Source organism: Oreochromis niloticus, linkage group LG18, assembly GCF_001858045.2.
Source record: "Oreochromis niloticus isolate F11D_XX linkage group LG18, O_niloticus_UMD_NMBU, whole genome shotgun sequence".
Lineage (NCBI taxonomy): Eukaryota > Metazoa > Chordata > Actinopteri > Cichliformes > Cichlidae > Oreochromis > Oreochromis niloticus.
Genome location: NC_031982.2, coordinates 15,172,369 through 15,191,547, shown reverse-complemented (window position 1 = coordinate 15,191,547; position 19,179 = coordinate 15,172,369). Strand labels below are relative to the sequence as shown.

The 19,179-nt window shown below is 39.2% G+C and overlaps 2 protein-coding genes across 2 annotated transcripts in view; one reads left to right on the top strand and one right to left on the bottom strand.

The window, feature by feature from the left end:
• The first annotated feature begins 60 nt into the window (after nt 1–60).
• LOC100695355 (collagen alpha-4(IV) chain) overlaps nt 61–19,179 on the top strand; it is a 32,412-nt gene continuing 13,293 nt past the window's right edge. Inside the window, exons 1-26 of the mRNA XM_019347654.2 lie at nt 61–213; nt 408–494; nt 1,018–1,060; nt 5,896–5,967; nt 6,399–6,533; nt 7,865–7,909; nt 8,594–8,710; nt 9,119–9,184; nt 9,302–9,337; nt 9,494–9,556; nt 9,650–9,685; nt 9,791–9,832; nt 10,883–10,966; nt 11,177–11,221; nt 11,305–11,376; nt 11,469–11,513; nt 11,593–11,646; nt 11,964–12,027; nt 17,143–17,241; nt 17,500–17,652; nt 17,839–17,847; nt 17,962–18,051; nt 18,239–18,390; nt 18,473–18,545; nt 18,717–18,823; nt 18,964–19,147. Coding sequence (XP_019203199.1) covers nt 454–494; nt 1,018–1,060; nt 5,896–5,967; nt 6,399–6,533; nt 7,865–7,909; nt 8,594–8,710; nt 9,119–9,184; nt 9,302–9,337; nt 9,494–9,556; nt 9,650–9,685; nt 9,791–9,832; nt 10,883–10,966; nt 11,177–11,221; nt 11,305–11,376; nt 11,469–11,513; nt 11,593–11,646; nt 11,964–12,027; nt 17,143–17,241; nt 17,500–17,652; nt 17,839–17,847; nt 17,962–18,051; nt 18,239–18,390; nt 18,473–18,545; nt 18,717–18,823; nt 18,964–19,147 — 1,927 coding nt within the window. The 5' untranslated portion in view covers nt 61–213; nt 408–453. The remainder of the gene's footprint in view (nt 214–407; nt 495–1,017; nt 1,061–5,895; nt 5,968–6,398; nt 6,534–7,864; nt 7,910–8,593; nt 8,711–9,118; nt 9,185–9,301; nt 9,338–9,493; nt 9,557–9,649; nt 9,686–9,790; nt 9,833–10,882; nt 10,967–11,176; nt 11,222–11,304; nt 11,377–11,468; nt 11,514–11,592; nt 11,647–11,963; nt 12,028–17,142; nt 17,242–17,499; nt 17,653–17,838; nt 17,848–17,961; nt 18,052–18,238; nt 18,391–18,472; nt 18,546–18,716; nt 18,824–18,963; nt 19,148–19,179) is intronic.
• Nucleotides 3,864–5,163, bottom strand: LOC112842738 (piggyBac transposable element-derived protein 4-like). Its single transcript, XM_025900023.1, has 2 exons — nt 4,871–5,163; nt 3,864–4,717 (listed from the first exon to the last, which is right to left on the bottom strand). The coding sequence occupies exons 1-2, from the start codon at nt 4,914–4,916 to the stop codon at nt 3,927–3,929; spliced, it is 837 nt and encodes a 278-aa protein (XP_025755808.1). The 5' UTR covers nt 4,917–5,163; the 3' UTR covers nt 3,864–3,926.

Genomic DNA, 19,179 nt, shown 5'->3' with positions numbered 1-19,179 from the left:
TGAATAGTGAGGCGGTCTGAACTTCCTGTTGTGTTTATTCCCAGTCAAAACGCTTCTTCTCATCTCACTCTCACTGGTCCTTTCAGCGGCAGTTTCTCACTTTGGTTTTTACTGACATGAGGACTGGAGATAAGATGCAATCTCAAGTTAGGGATTAGGCTACTTGGCAAGTACTAAATCCTTCATGAAAATCATTTCGGCCTCTGAATTTGGGTGAGTAGCGAATACTTGTTGTGCATAGTGGAACTAGTCTTTTAAAAATCCCTAATCAGTTGCATGCTCCCACTTTTTAAATGTCATGACTGTATGTTCTGTATCTTCTACTATATCTCTCACTTTCATATAAAGTGCCCTTTGCCTAACAGGTGATTTTGCTGTTTCATTCTCTTTTTTTTAATCCACTACAGGTGGCAGCACTGAGGCCAGTAAGCACCTGTGAAGTGGACTTGAGAGATGAAATCCGCAGTTACTCCTGGGACTTTGTTTGCTCTTTGGTACGTCTCACTCCAATATTTTTAATAATAACAATATTTTTGCAGAAAGCAATATGAGGCACATGTTAGTTTTTTGGTATGAGTATTCAGATAATACTACTAATTTTTATGACTGAATCAAAAAATAGTCCTTAACCCTTGCTATCTTTAGATTCCACTCAGACCTCTTTGACTGAACCTAAGCTATGACACTCACATTAATAACTTTGTAAGTGTGTTTACCTGAAGACAGGCACACTTCTGGCCTGTTTATTCAAATATTCAAACATCTGTATGCTTGTATACTAGAAGTAAAAAGAAGACCTGCATTACTCTGAGGCAGGCACAGAGGCACATACTTTCACTTAATCAATGGACACCAAGGTGATAACAGTGAGTGGGAAAAATTTGCTCAGAACATATCAGACTCATAGATCAAACTCCATACAAGGCTCTCTCTCTTGGTCATTTACAGTTGTGTAATAGCATCCAGTAGGTGCTCAAAAAGAAAAGCGCTAACCTTTTAACACTCTTGTTTTCACAGGTGGATGCTTTCCCTCATCTTCTTTGTGCAGCAGCTCAAGGCAGTAAGACTTATTTTATAGACATTTATATTCATACTTAACATAACTATTATACATAGCATATCTACTCCGAGTTCCCGTACTATAGTGCAAATAAATTATAGATGGAGTAATGAATAGTAATGAATTTTAATTTAAGAAAATCACATTTCATTAATTTTTGTTGCCACATTTTTAAACATGTTAATTTTACTTTAAAAATATTAGCATTAGCTTTAGATAGCTATCCCCGTCCATTGCAGAGCTTAGTCCAACTACAGTGGCTCAGGTCTGTATGAATTATTTCATGTAATTCGCTAAACACACTTGAATTACATTTTCCTTAATGCAGCTGGTGCTACGCTACTGTTAGAGCAGCCAGGACTGTAGTTTCATGCTCAGTTTATAAGTGTAACATAAGCATAGCCCCGACTCTGCGTGAATTTAATGTTCATGTACATGTTATTGCTTATCACAATCTGTATGTCGCTATGCATACAAACATACCAAACAGATAGACTCTTAAGTTAGTATTTGTTAAGTATTTTCCAGGAGAATCTCACTGCACCTGGAAGACTGTTCAGCTCCTTATCTGTTGATGCTGTTTATCCCTGGTACTTTATGTTAAGCCGCATACTATGGGCTTTTGCACACAAATACTTCAAATTGCTAAATTGGACGTGACAAATGTAATGGTTGAGTTCCTTTGCCTATTTTTTGTCTATACACAGTATGTTTATAGTAGCTACTTAGAGAATACATCATAATAAAATAGAAAAAATGCAAATGATTAAAAAAAATATTTAAACAAATTTAAAATAAACAAATAAACTGAACTTCCAAGTATCACAATATTTTTTCTGAACCAGGCAGCCAAGCTGAGCATTGTGCTTTCCTATACTTTTAACTCACTGACCAAAGTCAAAGACTTTTATTTTAATTATTAATTTATTTATCTTTTTTAGTCATGGCTCAACTATTGTAGCAAGCAGAACAGGGCAGGTGGTTTTGTTGCCAAAAAAGTGTGCAAGTGGTAAAAAGACCATGTTCTTATCCAGTAGTTTGTGTTCAATACTAATAATTACTAATAATAACTTTCACATTTGATGTTCTCAAATGTCTCACTGTGTTTTTGTGCACAAAGAATTTAACTTTAACATTCAAAGAGTTTTAATATTTAGCATTATTCACATATGACACTATCGGCTTGCAAAAGTATTCGGCCCCCTTGAACTTTTCCACATTTTGTCACATTACAGCCACAAACATGAATCAATTTTATTGGAATTCCACGTGAAAGACCAATACAAAGTGGTGTAGACGTGAGAAGTGGAACGAAAATCAGAAATGATTCCAAACATTTTTTACAAATAAATAACTGCAAAGTGGGGTGTGCGTAATTATTCAGCCCCCTGAGTCAATACTTTGTAGAACCACCTTTTGCTGCAATTACAGCTGCCAGTCTTTTAGGGTATGTCTCTACCAGCTTTGCACATCTAGAGACTGAAATCCTTGTGTATGCGTAAGTGTTTGCCAAACCATTCTACACATGTCTACATGTGTTTTGTGGACTTGGAGAAGGTATTCGACCATGCTCTTTGAGTAGTGCCCACTGTGGGCGGTGCTGCGGGAGTATTAGCTGTCTGGCTTGTTGCTATAGGCTGTTCAATCCCTGTACAGCTGCAACAGGAGCATGGTTCACATTGCTGACAATGTTAGACTTATTTCTGGTGGGTGTAAGTTGGGGGTTCAAATCCACTGAACGGGTACCTGAGGGTCCTGTTTGCACTAGAGCGGTTTGCACCTAAGTGTGAAGTGGTGAGAATGACAGTTACCACCTCCACGTCAGAGGCTGGATGGATCCTTAATGCTCAGTCTGTGCCAGGAAACCAGCCATTTTAAATGGACTCCACCAATTCTTCCATGAAAAGTGGTGAAATATTTGGACAGAATTATGGTAGAAACTTGTTGATGGCTATGAAAAGGTTTTTGTCAAGGTGTAACTCACCAAAGGACATTTAAACCAAATATTAAAGGGTGTGTGTGTATATAATTGACTCTCTCTATATAATTTTGACTCTGTGTTGGTTAGACAAAATCAAAAACACATTAAATATTATGCATGTACATCTGTAGTAACATATTATCGCATATGCACATATTATCATTAATTTAAGGGTTTGTCAGAGATTGTGCCGAAGTAGTACATATATAGCATATACTACTTGTATTATGTTGAAAAAAAATCACATTGATTATGTTGTGGGTCATTTTGACCCGTACTGTGTAAATCCACTCAGAATTGTCAAAAAACTGGAATAAAATAGCAACTTTATTTTCCATTAGAAAACATTTAGAACACAGACATACAACACAGTTTGAATTACCATAACTCTTTTTAAGAACAATTTAGTAAAAGTTTTTCCTTCTTTACAAACACATTTCTTTTTAACTTGCCCGATTTTCTCAGTTTTTCAGTGTTCAACATTTTCAATTTTGTCCACATGATGGACAGAATGTAACTGTGTGCTTTCTGCAGATGTACTTTTTGCATTTCTCACAAACAGTGCTTGTTTTAATGTCTTCTCGTGAGGGACAGACCTGGCATCTTTTCCGTTTCTTTACACCTGTATCCACTGAATCCACTGCAGATTGGTTGGATGGTGCACACTTGACCTTTTCAATGACAGCTGCTGCTGCTGGGGATCGAGCTGGTCTGACTCGCATCTGGATCTTGGGAGTGACAAGACTTTTTCTCAGTTCTTCCAGGAAAAGGCGATGTTGTAGAAAATGACCAAGGGCCAACGAGCTGTCTTGCGCTGGCAGCTGTATGTTGCTGTGACTTTGTCAAGATTGTCTACTCCTCCTTTGGTGGAGTTGTAGTCTAGGATCATTTGTGGTTTTTTTTGTCATCTCTTGTGCTCAGAGATGCATCTGTGTGCATTGTGCTCATGACAAGAACATTCTTGTTTTTCTTTGGGCAATATGAAACAACTGTTGCTTTCTCAGTGAAAACAAATATTGAGGAATACAGAGATCTTCCCTGCATCTTCAAAATTTCACTGGGAAGTTCTGGCTTATTTCTTCTGATTGTTACCAACATAGTCAGCTTTCTCTTCTGAAGTTCCTCTCCAAGCCAGTAGGATGTAAAGAAATTGTCACAGGTGATGTTATGCCCTTGCAGCCTATACACTTGCATATTCCATGCATAGCTAGATTTTGCATCACAGGCTGCCCATATTTTGATGCCATACTTGGCCGGCTTGTTGGGCATATACTGTCGGAAAGGACAGCGACCCCTGAATGGGACAAGGCGCTCATCAACAGTAACGTGGGGACCAGGGTTGTACAACAAAGGTAGAATTTCCACCCATTTATCCCATACATCTCTGATTGCAGCAAGTTTGTCTCTTTCACGTCGACCAGCTCTGGTTTCACGGTTGTCAAATCTGATCACACGAGATATCTTGAGAAATGTCTCCAAAGACATTGTTGCTCGAAAGATTGGCCTTCCATTCTCTTCATTCCATAGACTTGCAGTTGCTTCTCCCTTGGACCTGTATACTCCAGCTGATATCAGAATTCCAATATAAGCATGCAAGTCAGTCTGATCCAGTGGCTTCCACTTCTCTTGAAATACACGCCTCCCTTCAAGGTTAGTCATGTCCAGTATGATCCTTTCTATTGGAGGGGATATGAAGAGTTGAAATGCTGATTGAATATCATCAACTCGTGTGATGGCAAATCTTGTAGGACCAGGAGTCATTTTGATGACATTAGAAGATGACAGCCTGCCTTGACTTCGGTGTGGTGATAATGACCATTTTATATTACCATCTTTAGATGTCCATGTCTCCTCTGGGGATGATGACTGCTGCATTCCTTGGTTTTCATTTGATGTAGAGATGGCGGCACACTCTCCCTCAGAATCCTCCTCCTCGTCTGAAAATTGGCAGTCTGGATCATCAATAACATTGTCCTCGGCCTCTGAAAGATCCTCAGTCTCTGAAACAGAAAACAAAGTACATCAAAGAGAAATGTTTATTTTGGATGTGAACAACTTTTTACTTACATAAAAGTGTGCGGGTCAAAATGACCCGTAACATCATCTTTGTATACAAACACAGAGACATTCCAGGACACATCAAAGTGTCCATATTTTACACACCAGTTCATGACCTCAGATAAGGAAAAGTCATAAGCTTTCATGAAGAAAAAGAAAGGATGACCGGTACTTTGGTCAACACAAAAACTGGAATGGGTCAAATTGACCCTTAACATAATAAGAAGGTTAAGTACTTTCTGTAGCAATAGAAACATTCCAGCGTTTTCTCTTCCCACAAAGTACATTTGGTTAATACACTGAACCCCACTGTCCTATTAAAAATATAACTGACCGTTGCACTTCATTTTCTGAAAGTTGGGGTGCATCCCATGAAGTTTAGATCTAAAGCTGTGGGACAGGTTTATCAACAGATGTGCAGAAGGGTCTCACTAATTTTCACCAGTGTAAATATTTAGTGGCCTCAGAGAAAACATTACTAATGTTTCCAACACAGATATTTCTGCGGTGCAAAACTCCCAGAAGACACACACACACACACACACTGATGTTTGAACTCAGTACAGGTTTTCAGTAGAATGTCAAGACAAAATAATTCTTTTCACGATCAGGTTTATTTGGCCATCAGTGTGAGAACACTGATATGTGCAAAGCTTTCTAATCTGCACTGTTCAGTCTCTATAGGAAACTATATTTTTTTCTCAAGACTGAGAATCAGCAAATATAATCAGCCTGCTGTTCTCTTCTAATGCTTACGAGCACCTGTGTTTTGTTTGTTTTACATTTCTTTTTTCAGGGAAACACTGAGGGCCCGTGTCAAGGTAGAGACTGCTCTGTATGTCGGTGTCTTCCTGCCAAAGGTGCACGGGTATGGACTGTTTCTCTTCACAACGTTATGAAATGGAACAGAAACTTAACTTGGTTTTTAAACTGAAAGGGTTTTTTTGTCTTTAATAGTCTGTCAGGACTGCTATGCAGGATGCTTTACTGTTGGGGTGGATTTAGCAAATCATTAGATTCTATAATAATAATAATAATAATAATAATAATAATAATAATAATAATAATTAATTATTATTATTATTATTATTATTATTATTATTACTATTATCATTATTATTATTATTATTATTATTATTATATCTCCAGAACAGGGGAAAAAGAAAACAATTGAGTGAAACTTAGTTAAGTCACACAGAGATCTGCTAAAAAAAATCACAGCATTGTTGTTATTCTAAATACAAGCCATGAATATGTTTATTGGAAACAGTGTTATTTTAACAGCATTTTGCTTTGTAGGGCACTCCCGGCAGACTAGGCCAGGAAGGTCCACCGGGACTAATGGGACTGCAGGGACATGAAGGGCTTCCTGGAGAGAAAGGCAGGATGGGAGCAGTTGGATCACATGGCCCAGAGGGGACTAAAGGAAGTCAAGTTAGTGTTCCTTTCCATGTTGGTGTGGATATATATATATATATATATATACATACAGTACATATATATATATATATATATATATATATATATATATATATATATATATATATACATATATATATATAGATAGATAGATAGATAGATAGATAGATATGGTCAAAAATTCAAAAATATTCACAATATTCACCTTGAAAGTGGTTACTGGTATACACTCAGTGGTCATTTTGTTCTACCGTTCTAATCAGCCAATCACATGGCAGCAACTCAATGCATTTAAGCATGTAAATATTTTTGAGCATGGCATGATCACTGATGTCAGATGGTCTGGTCTCAGTGTTTCAGAAGATGCTGATCTTCTGGGATTTTCCTGCATAACTCTCTTTAGGGTTTACAGAGAAAAATCAAAAAAAGAGAAAGAAAAAAATGCCTTCTTGGTGTCAAAGGTCAAAGGAGTGTGGTCAGACTGTTTGAAGCCACTGATTACAACCAAGAAGAACATTTCTGAATGCATATGTCAAATCTACAGCAACAGAAGACCACACCAGATGCCACTTGTGTCAGCTAAGATCAGGAAAAAGGCTCCAATTCACGCAGGTTCACATGGAGAGAAGACTGTAAATAAATAATGTTGCCTGGTCTGATGATTCTCGATTTCTGTTGCAACATTTGGACAGTAGGAGCAGAATTTGTTGTAAACAACATGAAAGCATGGATCCATCCTGTCTTGTCTCAACTTTCTAGTTTCCTGGTGGTGTAATGGTGTGTGTGATATTTTCTTGGCACTCTTTGGGCCTTTTTGTACCAACTGATTATTGTTAATACACCATAGCCTATCTGAGTATTGCTGTTGAGCACTTTAATCCCTTTATGAACACAGTTTACCCTGATGGCTGCTTCCAACAGGGTAAAACAATACATCACAAAACTCAAATCATCGAACACTGGTTTCTTAAACATGACAATAAGCTCACTGTGCACAAATGGCCTCTGCAGTCACTGGATTTCAATCGAGTAGAGCACCTTCAGGATGTAGTGGAACTGGAGATTACATTGTGGATGTGCAGCCAACAAATCTGCAGCACATGTGTGATGCTATCATTTCAATATGGACCAGAATGTCCTTGGTATGTTTCCAGAACCTTGTTGAATCTATACCATGAAGAACTGAGGTAGTTCTGAAGGCAAACAGGCCAGAAAAGACTGTCATCAACCCTTTGAACACTGGGTTCAAAATAATGCCAAAAATGTTAAATTATGAATTTTTCTCGTTATTTTTTGAGACTAAGGATGAATGAATAGCTATTGCAATAAATGTCTTTATATTACAGGGAAAGACTGGCGCTCCTGGTTTTCCTGGTAGAAGTGGTTTACCAGTAAGTAAACTACTGTTTTTATAGATTTAATTCCAAATGTCAAAAAATAAACATCTCATACTGACAGCAATAACTAATTTCATGTGAGTAGGCAAGGGTCTTTTTACCCTCACAGTACACTGGCTTCCTCCCTTGGTACAGAAGAAATGCTTGTTAGGTTAATTTGTGATTCTAAATTGGCTGTAAGGGTGAATGTAGCTGGTCTCTCTCCCAATAACAGCTGGAATAGGCTCCAGCTCTCCTCGACACTGAATTGAATTGGCTGCTGAGAAAATGGATAGATGGACTTCTCTTATGTGCTGATCATTTGTTTTTCTCAATCTCAAAGAAGTAATCAATATCAGGCTGTCTGTCAGTGAAAATATGGCGGCTGCAGATGAATAACTGCCCAATTCTTACAGTTAAAATATTGGAGGCTCATGTGCTTGTTATGCCCTCTAGTGGACAAATATAATACACACTGCTGGTGCCAGTATCATTCTCTTTACTACAATATGAAGCTGTATCTTCAGTATGCCGGTTTACTTAGTCATCCACCACTATATAATTATAGTTATATTGGCCTTTAGATATCACTTCTCTAAAGGATATGTACATATCATTTGAAATTAGCGAGGAAGACAATAACTGTCATTTCCAACACTCTGTGTTCGTACGTGACCACAACTGCGGTGTTTTCCTCAGGGTCACCCTGGAGCAGGCGGTGAGCCTGGGTTGCCAGGATTGGATGGTTGTAATGGGACACAGGGTAGTCCGGGAATCCCCGGTTTGCCTGGTTTGGATGGCCTCCATGGCCCACCGGTAAGTAGAATACTCATGTTTTAAGTTAAACAGCAAAAGCAATCTGTCCATACTGTAGAAATAATACACTTATAGACCATTTTACCATTGAAGCCAGTATTTAGAGTATGTATTATTAGGTTATATGATGACATGAGTACCCAGTAGTTGTTGGCTGCACAATATCTCTCAATGACACATATGTAGAATTTTGAAGCCGCGTCTTAAACTTCTTGCTTCTTTTTAAACTGCCTAAAAAGGCCTTTGTGGTAGTTTCCACTGGAGTGGGCGATTTAAAAAAATAACTACATTTATCGTGGTTTATGACACTGTCCAACATAAATGTTCTGTTTCACTAGTTATTTGTAAAAATGGTGACCATCGTAACAATATTAAATGTATTATGAGCCTTAACTGTATTTTTGTCAGGGATTACCTGGACCTAAAGGAGATAAAGGAGAAGCTTCATATTTAGATCCACCTCCAGGACTTCCTGTAAGTTCTCCTACATTTAACACCCATCTTTGTATGCATTCTGGAATAATTTGTAATATATACTCTGTCTGTAAAAATGCTATCCTCTTTTTCTGTCTTTTCTATTTTAATTTGCAGGGTGAGCGTGGGCGAGATGGACAGCCTGGCCCTCCTGTATGTTTTTTTTAATTCATTTTTTGAACAATTCTCTGTGAAACACCTTCCAAAATTAAAGCAGGCAATAAATATCTTAAATCTTTCTCTACGTATTGTGCTCTACTGCACCCGAACACTGCATCTTTAACATGACTGCATGGTTTCCTAAAACAGGGAAGACAAGGATTTATTGGTCCTAAAGGTTACAGTGGCCCCCCTGGCCCTCCTGGCCCTAAGGTAATAAATGCATAAAAATAGATAAATATTTATGCATCTTATTTTCAGTATCATATTTCACTGAGTGTCACTTGTGCATCTGTGTGCATTTAGGGTTTAGAGGGAGCTGCAGGTGATACAGGATCAGCAGTGAGTCATAAGCTTCACAGTATTTGAAAGTGCTTGCTGAAAACTATTATACGGAGATACACATATGCAAAGCCAACACTTACTACACTTTTGGTTATTGGGCAGGGTGATCCTGGAAAACCACTGACAGGTGACGCAGGTGATGAGGTAAGAAAACAATCATGAATTATCTATCATTAACCACATTTTTTGGAATGTAAATTTGGTTTCACTAGCCACACCCAGACACGATTGCTGCCAGACCTGTTGAATAAAGAAATTACTTAAACCTGCCTGATGAAGTGAAGTAGGCTAAAAGGTCTAAAAAAAAAACCAACACCAAAAAAACAAGAAATTTAAGAACAACTAAGAAACAAAGTCAAACCCAGCAATCATATGACCCTCTATGAACACTTTGGCGACAGTGGGAAGTACAAACTCCCTTTTAACAGGAAGAAACCTCCAGCAAAACCAGGCTCAGGGAGGGGCGACCATCTGCTGCGACCAGTTAGGGTGAGAGAAAGAAGACAGGATAAAAGACATGCTGTGGAAGAGAGCCAGAGATTAACCTGTACAGTGGTGAACCTTCCCAGGAGTGGACAGGGTACCAAAATTACTCCATGAGTGAATCAATGACTCATCCAGGAGGTCACAAACAATTGCAGAACAGCATCTAAAGACCTGCAGGCTTCACTTGCTGAGACTGGGCAAAAATGGTGGTGATGGTGTGATGGTCTGGGTCTTCTTTGCTGCTTGAACCTTTGTTTACTTCCCGTAACTGATGTAACAATGAATTCTACCAGATAATCCTGAAGGAGAATGTCCAGCCGTAGTTTGTGCCCTGAAGGTCAAGCATGATCAGGTTATGCAAAACACCAAATAACATGTAGGCCCTATGGCATGACTTTAAACAATCCATTCATGCTCAAAACCCTCCAATGTTGCTGAATCAAATCAATTTGGCAAAGGAGAATGGGCCAAAATTTCTCCACACTGATATGAAAGACTCATTACCAGTTATTGTAAACACTTGGTTGTATTTCTTCCTGTCAAGGCTGGCACAGTCAGGTATTTGGCAATATATATATTTTTACTTTTCTCCTTTTATAAATGATGTGAAAAACTAAGAAATCAGGAAAAGGGAAAGTGCTTTTTTCATGGTGCTGCATATTTTGATGTATATGGACAATCAAATAACTAAAAAATGTCATGTTACAGGGTGAGCAGGGCCCGCCTGGCCCACCAGGACCAGAAGAAGTTGCAAAATATCCTCCAGGCTTTCTTTCACCAAAAGGAGACAAGGTGAAGGCATTTTTTTTCTTAAGGCATTTGATTTTTATCTTCTTCATATTTTTTAAGCAGATGAAACCATATTAATCCATGTTTTTGATCATTTCATGTCTACCCATCCTTACAGCTTTTTATTTTAATTTACAAGTTGCAGTTCAAATTCTACTCTTCCATCTGGATTTTTGTTTTATAATTTCATCTTTTTTTTGGTCTTTCTCCCAGGGTGACAAAGGTTTTCCTGGCCCACGTGGACTAAAGGGCTTAATGGTGGGTTTTGATATGCCTGTGTACCTATAAGTCATGTCTCAGAGGAAAAACAAATAACTCAGTTACTGTTTTTTCCTATCCAGGGTGGTAGTGGCGACTACTATCCTCACGAATTAAAAGGAGAGCAAGGAGTCCTCGGATTTGTCGGATTTCGGGTAAATGATTTAAATGACACTGGACAATACACTTAGACAAAGACAAGTGAATATATATAAAATAGTTTTCAGCTCATTCTTTCCATCTGTAGGGTCCTCCAGGATTACCTGGCAGGGAGGGACTAGCAGGACCTGAGGTGCAGCTTACATATGATGTTATTATGTCTTACTATACTTAGGCATTCTTTCATATTAAATACATTAATACATTTTCAGGGTTCTCGAGGACAGAGGGGACTTCCAGGCATCAGTGGAAGAACTGGACTAAAGGTGACTTTTGTTTATACATCAGTGAAATCAGTATGACAATTTTAAGAAAAACAGAGAGCCACTGGGAGGAAAAGTTAAAAGGCTTGGTTTGATATAGATGACACTGTTGTTGGTTCTTCAAGAGACACGTGGTTAGCATATTTGCTATACATTTAGAGAAGGACTGTAAATGAATTACTGACATCTGGTGGTTACTTAGTGGAAAGGGTTGCTAACTGTAAAACTCCAGTGAAATTCCTTGGTCAGTCTTCTCACCTGTAGAAAAAATGTACATCAGTGCCATTTCTTTTCCTAACCATTCTTTCCATCTTACACAGGGTTACCCAGGAGATCCAGGTCTCCCTGGTGATACACGCCTTCCTAATGGAAGTCATGTGAGAGGTGAGACCACAGCACCATCTGTACTCTTACTACTACATTTTTTTTCCTGTTTTTGTTTACATGTAAAATGTAACAATATAGTAGTTTCATAAATAAAAATTTCTGTCACTCTGCTGGGTGGAGCACTCAAGTTTTGTGAATGTGATAACTCAACAACAGGGCCGTTGCTAGCCATTTGGGTGCCCTAAGCACAAATGCTTTATGGTGCCCCCCCCCCCGGCCACTGAAAAAAAAACAAAAAAACATTAATACTTTTGAATTTCTCAGTGGAATTTGTTTAATTAAATAACAACAAACATGACAGTTAAACAAATAAATAAGGTTAAAGGAGGTTAAAAATACTGTTACAAATAAATACTGAAACAAAAATTGAACATTGGAACAAGAACAAAGAGCCTGGCAATAATGTGTAATTTTTTTATAAAAAAATAATATATATAATATAATAGTATTATTATTAATATATTTACAAATAGTTTCACAATAGAATTTAAATAAGAAACTTAAATAAGAAAAATAAGAATTTGAACACAAAAGCCACATTCCTTAAGTAACTATGTTAAACATTTTTACAATTCGTTGTCAGAGTATGCCCTAGACTCTAGGGCATACTCTGACAACCAGAAAATGCAGGCGTGGTGTGCCTCTCTAGGGCCTAGAGAGGCACACGCCTGCATTTTCTGGTTGCAAAATCAGCTATAAGGTCATCATATGATAGCTTCTGAGCCACGTCACCATTGATGCTGATAACAGCCAGACCACTTAAACGTTCCTGCCCCATTGATGAACGCAGGTACGTTTTAATGAGTTTGAGCTTTGAAAAGCTTCGCTCAGCAGAGGCAACTGTGACAGGCAGGGTCAGTGCAATACGCAGAGCAATCCACAGATTGGGATATACCTCTTGAAGCTGATTGTCATGTAAAAATGACAGCATTTCCAAAGCAGACGTCTGTGGTGGCAGCTGAGGAAGGTTGATGATTTCCTGCATCATCTCAGGTCCATCAATGTCAGCTACTCCCTTATCTGTCAGTGTCTTCTGTACTTCAGTGCAGTGTTTTTTTAAATCCTCCTTGGACATCCCATTCACTTTGCTGAAATCAAGCAGCACTCCATATTTCTCCTTCACTTGATTCATGGTCTCAAACCTCTCCTGTAGGGAGATTAAAGCAGAGTCCACAACACAATTGAAAAATGTGACCTCAAGCTTTTTAAGGGCATCATGGAGGGGCTCATCAACAGCTTCATATGCAAACTGCCTTTTTGTGCTCCTGAGCCTTTTCTCCTTCAACTGTGGTTCTATGTTCAGGGCCTCACAGAGTTCTTTGGCAGCTGACACAGCCTCATCAAACCCAGACTGTCTGTATTTAGAGAGGTTACTTTTGGCAGTGTCAATGAGCCTGACAGCAACATCGAGCTGCATGGAGCTGGACTGTAGTAACTTGTTCACCTGGTTTGTGATTGTAAGAAGTTCACACCACACGATGGAGCAAATCAAAAATCGAAATGAGGCTACTTCCTCAGCAAGCACTTGAGCCTCCACCTTTGCGACTGCATCACTTACAGCTTCTCTGGCCTCCAGGAGAGCATCCCTCACTTCTTTTGTCTGACTCCGGACAGCAGTTACACTTTGAAGCCTGCTTTCCCATCTAACGTCACTCCAAGATTTAAGTGTCAATTTCACATGTTTTGTTAAAATGGCCCATCGCTGGGTGGCACTGGAAAAGAAATTGAACAACTTCTGCAAATACCCAAAGTAGCCAGTTGCATCTGGAGAGGACTTGGCAGCATCAGCTATGACCAGATTCATCGTGTGAGCTCCACAAGGCACAAACAATGCTCTCGGGTTTAATTGTAGCAGTCTGGCCTGAACACCTTGCTTCTTCCCCTTCATGTTGGCCCCATTGTCATAGGCCTGTCCTCGACAGTTTTCAAATGGAATGCCAAGCTCCTTCAACTTGTCAAGGACAACATTGGACAGGTTAAGGCCAGTTGTTTGCTCCACATTTATATAGCCAAGAAAGTATTCTTTAATATCTGGTTGTGCTTGGAAACAAACAATGCGTACTATGACTGACATTTGTTCAGTGTGACTCACATCTGGAGTACAGTCAAGAATGATGGAGAAGTATTTTGCCAACTGGATTTGCTTCACAATGGCGCGGAATGTTTCTGAAGAGATAATCTGAATTAGTTCGTTCTGTGTCTCAGGGCTGAGGTAATGTGTGTGGGAACCTTCATCTTTTATGTTGGCCAAGTGATTTGCCATTACAAGGTCATATGTTGCCATAAGCTCTACTTCCTTCAAGAAGTTGCCATTGTCCGGCTCATAAAGACAGTCAGAAGAGCCCCTAAAAGACAAATTTCTGGAAGCCAGTGAGAGAGTTATTGAGAGTAATCGTTTGAGAATCTCTCGCCACTTTTTCCTTTCTGCCTCTAGTAAGGTCAACTCCTGTTGATCTATTGCCATGCTTTTCTTTAGCCGTGTGTCCAGTTCTCTCCACTTAAGCATGCACTGTATGTGGTCTTGGCTACACTCATGACCCCTCAAACGGATGTTGATGTTCGACCAGTCACTGAAGCCCTCTGTACTCAGCTTTATATCCTTCACACTGAAAAGCTTACATGCAAAGCAGAACACAGCATTGTTCTGCGGTGAGTACACTAACCAGCTCCGGTGAACCTTTTCTCCATTGGGAAGAATTTTGAACTTAAGGCTAGTGTGAAATGCTCTTCCATCAGGCCCCTTTGGAAAATTAAAATCAGAGCTGACATTAAAAGGACCTCTCCGCACAATTTCAACACGATCAGCATCTACAATGTGAGCTGGCCAAAGAGCAGGATCGGTTGAAGGGGGCACACATGTCTCCACAGTGTCACTTTCTGATAGTCTCTCAGTGACAGGACTCTCAGTGGTACTTGTGTATGGAACTGTACCTGAACTGGTGGTTGATGGTTCTTGTTCTTCTTGGCTAGGGATTGTTGCAGGGTCTACAATGGCTGGTGGTTGATGTCCAGGGATGGCACTACTACTGGATGGTTCATCCTGTCCTTGAGATCCTCCTTGAACATATTTAAGCATTGACCCTGCATACAAGAGAAAATATTCAGGGATTTTACAGAAATACAATTTTGAATCTACAGTAGGCCTACGAAAGATTGCATTATAAGACTAATAAATTAAGTAAGTCACTGGTACATTTAAAAATTACTAACTATATTTTACATGTATAGATTTTCATAATGGCAAATGGCAATATAAACATGCTGTACATAATTTGATATAAATGCGCAAGTAGGAAATCTATATTACTGGAAGATATAGGTTTCATATTACAGTTTCACCAACAGATGTCGCCCTTGATCTATGAACCTAAAGAAAGACGAGAACTATTTATGTGTTCAGACGTCAATGGCATAAATAAGATATGCGTCTTTATAGATATCCTGAAATGCAGCAACATACAAAGTAATCTTGTCTAATCTGATAATAATACTTGACTGCATCACTGACCTATCCCAAAGTTAAGGTTAATCAGTAGCATGCATGACGTTAGCCAGCTAGCAACCTGAGGAGGGAAATGCTAGTCTCACGAATCACGATAACGTTAGCAATCGTGAGTCACGATTGCTAACGTTATCTGAAAACCGTCAATTGAGTGACCATGATGAGTTGCTTTTAGTAGTCCATTCTATATTCATATCCACAACGTAAACAAACTACCCAACATCAATCATTTGCAACATTTGTTAACACAGTATGAACACTGCTAACAGGAGCTATCACAGAGTTGACGGACATGAGCGTGCAAGCAAGGGCTACAATAATGAACTTTTTTTATTATTATTATTTAAACATTGCCTTACCGGCAAGCGACGCCTGAGTTTCATCACGCTTCCTCTTCTTCTTTCTTTTCTCCGCTCCCGACTCCTGTTGCCGTTTCGAGGCCATGTTCAAACAGGTGTTTACCAATTATAGAACAGACCACTGGGAGTGGGGGGGGGGGGGCACCAGGAGGAGACTGGAGACAGGGCACAAAGCAGATTCACCCCTTTTCTCGGGAAAATTGTTTTATGTTGCTTTTGTATTGTTTAACCATATTAATGCATATGATATTTATAGTATTAATATGGTTTTTTTTTTTTTTTTACGACCCTGATTTTTTGGTGCCCTACCGGCCATTTGGTGCCCTACGCAGTGTGCGTTATGTGCGTTTGCGGAGCTACGGCACTGCTCAACAACAAAATGATGTAGGAATTTTTAAGTTGATAGCATGGGTGCATCTACTAGGAGGGTGAGGGGTAGCACAGGCAGCTACCGATATTTTAATAGTTTGCAACAGCTATATATCTGCTATTCTTTTATTTATCGCTGTCAAAATACAGATTTAAATAAAGTGGTTCACTGGAGCTTACACACTGGGGGAATACTGGTGGTTGTGAAAGGGCTTCTTTTTGCTTTTCTTTCTTTTTTTTTATACAAGTCACAACTACACTACACTGTGATTATATATTTACTAAAATAATAAAATAACACAGCAATATATGTAGAGTATCACATTAAATAAATGCCTTTAAGTCACTGTTTTGCTTGTAGATTTATGGTTCAAATACAAATAGGTCCATAAATCCAACACCGGAGGCACTGACTTTAAATCAGATGGTTAAGATGGAATTAAAGTTCGTAGTTTTATTCAAGGGATTTGACAAATAAATTAGCATTAACCATTTTTATATATATAGTTCTCCATTTTCAGATGCTCAAAGGTAATTGGACAAATTAATGATATTTTAAATACTTGAGCCTTACTGAAAAGTATATCTTTTGGAATGAACTCCAAGTCTGTTATCTGCTTCCTTGATCACAAAATAATCAGTAAACAGGCCTCACATGGCCATGAAAAACTGCATGTCAGTTAACTCTCTGATTACTTCTGAGCCCCTGAACATGTCTAAATGAAAATCTGCATTTTCCTCACATCTCAGTTTTTTGACTTAAAATCCAACATGGTGGTATACAAAATTACAACTTAGTTTGTAGTCCGATTTAACTTAGTGTAGTCTGATTCACCTTAATGTATAGTAAAACAATAATTACTTTATGGCTTTATGTTTCAGGTGCTAAAGGTGACCGTGGATTTCCAGGAGAACCTGGACTCCCCGGGGACACTGGGTCCATGGGCATTCCTGGGCCCTCTGGCCCACCAGGGCTAGCAGGTCAGACTTCAGACTTTGCTTCCTTTCTTTATTGGCGAAGCCTTGTGTATTTTGATTTAGTACTTATAGCACATATGCCCTATATATCACTCATAATAATTCTTGCAACCTGACAGTCGTTAAAATACTCGGTTGCTGTGGAAATTACTATGTCAGTAATCAAAGATTCTCTCTGCTACTGATGGGCTGTTTTTTCACGGTTGGAAAACTGATCCTATATCATTTGAAATTTTACATTTTCATCTCACACCCTTATAGAGGGCCAGGGTTTGCCTGGTCCGCGAGGTCCCCATGGTCCTAAAGGCTACAAAGGAGAGCCGGGAAAGTATGATGACTATTCCATTGCAGTACCCAAGGGAGCTAAAGGACTCCCGGGACCTAAAGGTGCCACAGGCCCTCCAGGCCCCCCAGGTATGCTCCCTCTGCTCTTTGTATATATAATACACAGGACAAGACTTTCATATGTGCAGAAGTTAATCTCACTGATGTAATTATTTTATTACTTGGATTGTCATCACTTTTTATATGTGATCACTTTAATGATGACTTACCTTCTGGTTTGTGTGTCTCTGTGCTTGTCTGATTGGATTGGATTAGGCTGTGGAGGTAATTTTTTTAAATTATATTTTATCTAAAAAATTAAACCCTTTTTTAAATGTAATATAATTTAATTTATGAATAACTTATTTTCAACTAATGTCTGTCTTTTCAATCTCAAAGACTACTACTGTGAGTGCAGTGACCCTGGGGACCCTGGTGATCCTGGACCCAGAGGATCTACTGGGAACAAAGGGCTCAAGGGAATTAAAGGTGAACTGTTGCTGTTTGTTTGCATTAATCAAAAAGCCAAGACTCTGTTCTTCTTTGTGAATACTGGTATTGAAATCACAAGCAACATGTGGTGGAAGACGAGCGTCAGTGATTAATTTCTCTGTATAAGCAGGTCTGGGGACTAAATTTAAATTCAACCAAATTTTCTTATTTTTGTCTTCTATAGGTTGTCCAGCGATTTGTGAATGTATCTCTGGCAGGGTGAGCCCAGGGTCTCATGGTCCACCTGGTTATCCAGGCCCCCCAGGATTACCTGGAACTCAAGGACCAAGAGGGGACCCAGGTCTGAAAGGAGATGAGGGTTCTCAAGGACCACAAGTAAGAACAGTGGGACTAAAACTCTGCAAATAAATATCATTTGTGTTATTTTTGTTATGCCCACAGTTATGTGTGCTTGCAGGGCTTTCAAGGATTTTCTGGTTTAAAGGGACAAAAAGGAGAAAAAGGTGATGCTTTTGCAGTAGGTGTAAAAGGTGAGCGCCTCTCAAAAATTTAAATTGGTTCAGTAACGATGGCAACCACTGCATATTGGATTAGGCAAAGACTGTTTAATAGTACTATAGCTTTAAATAAGATACAGACTGTATTTGTTTTTCTGGAGTGTTTAAAGCCAAATCTCTATTGGTTGCTTTTCTTACTTGAAGGTGCCAAGGGTGACATAGGTGACCCAGGATATCGTGGTCCTCCTGGAGGAACAGGTGGGTCAGGACAGGATGGACGAGATGGCTGTGTGGGAGAACCCGGGCCACCAGTGAGTCTAAATATAGAAGTCCAGTATTGTACCTCATGTGACAAATCTTTTAAAGGTCTCTGCTCAAAGACACTGCATATGTAAAAATGATCCACTTTGATACTCTTTTCTACACTTTTGATCGTGTTGTGTTTTTTCAGGGTGATGGTTATACAGGATTACCTGGTCCTAAAGGTTACCCAGGAATTCCTGGACCCAAAGGATTTCCTGGACAAGCAGGTCCCCCGGGTGATGGTTTACAAGGCCCCAAGGGACAACAAGGACCTAAAGGAAATCAGGGACTTACTGGCATACCAGGAATTCCTGGACGACCAGGACCTCCAGGTCAAGTTTCTCACGATTTGTCATTAAGAAAA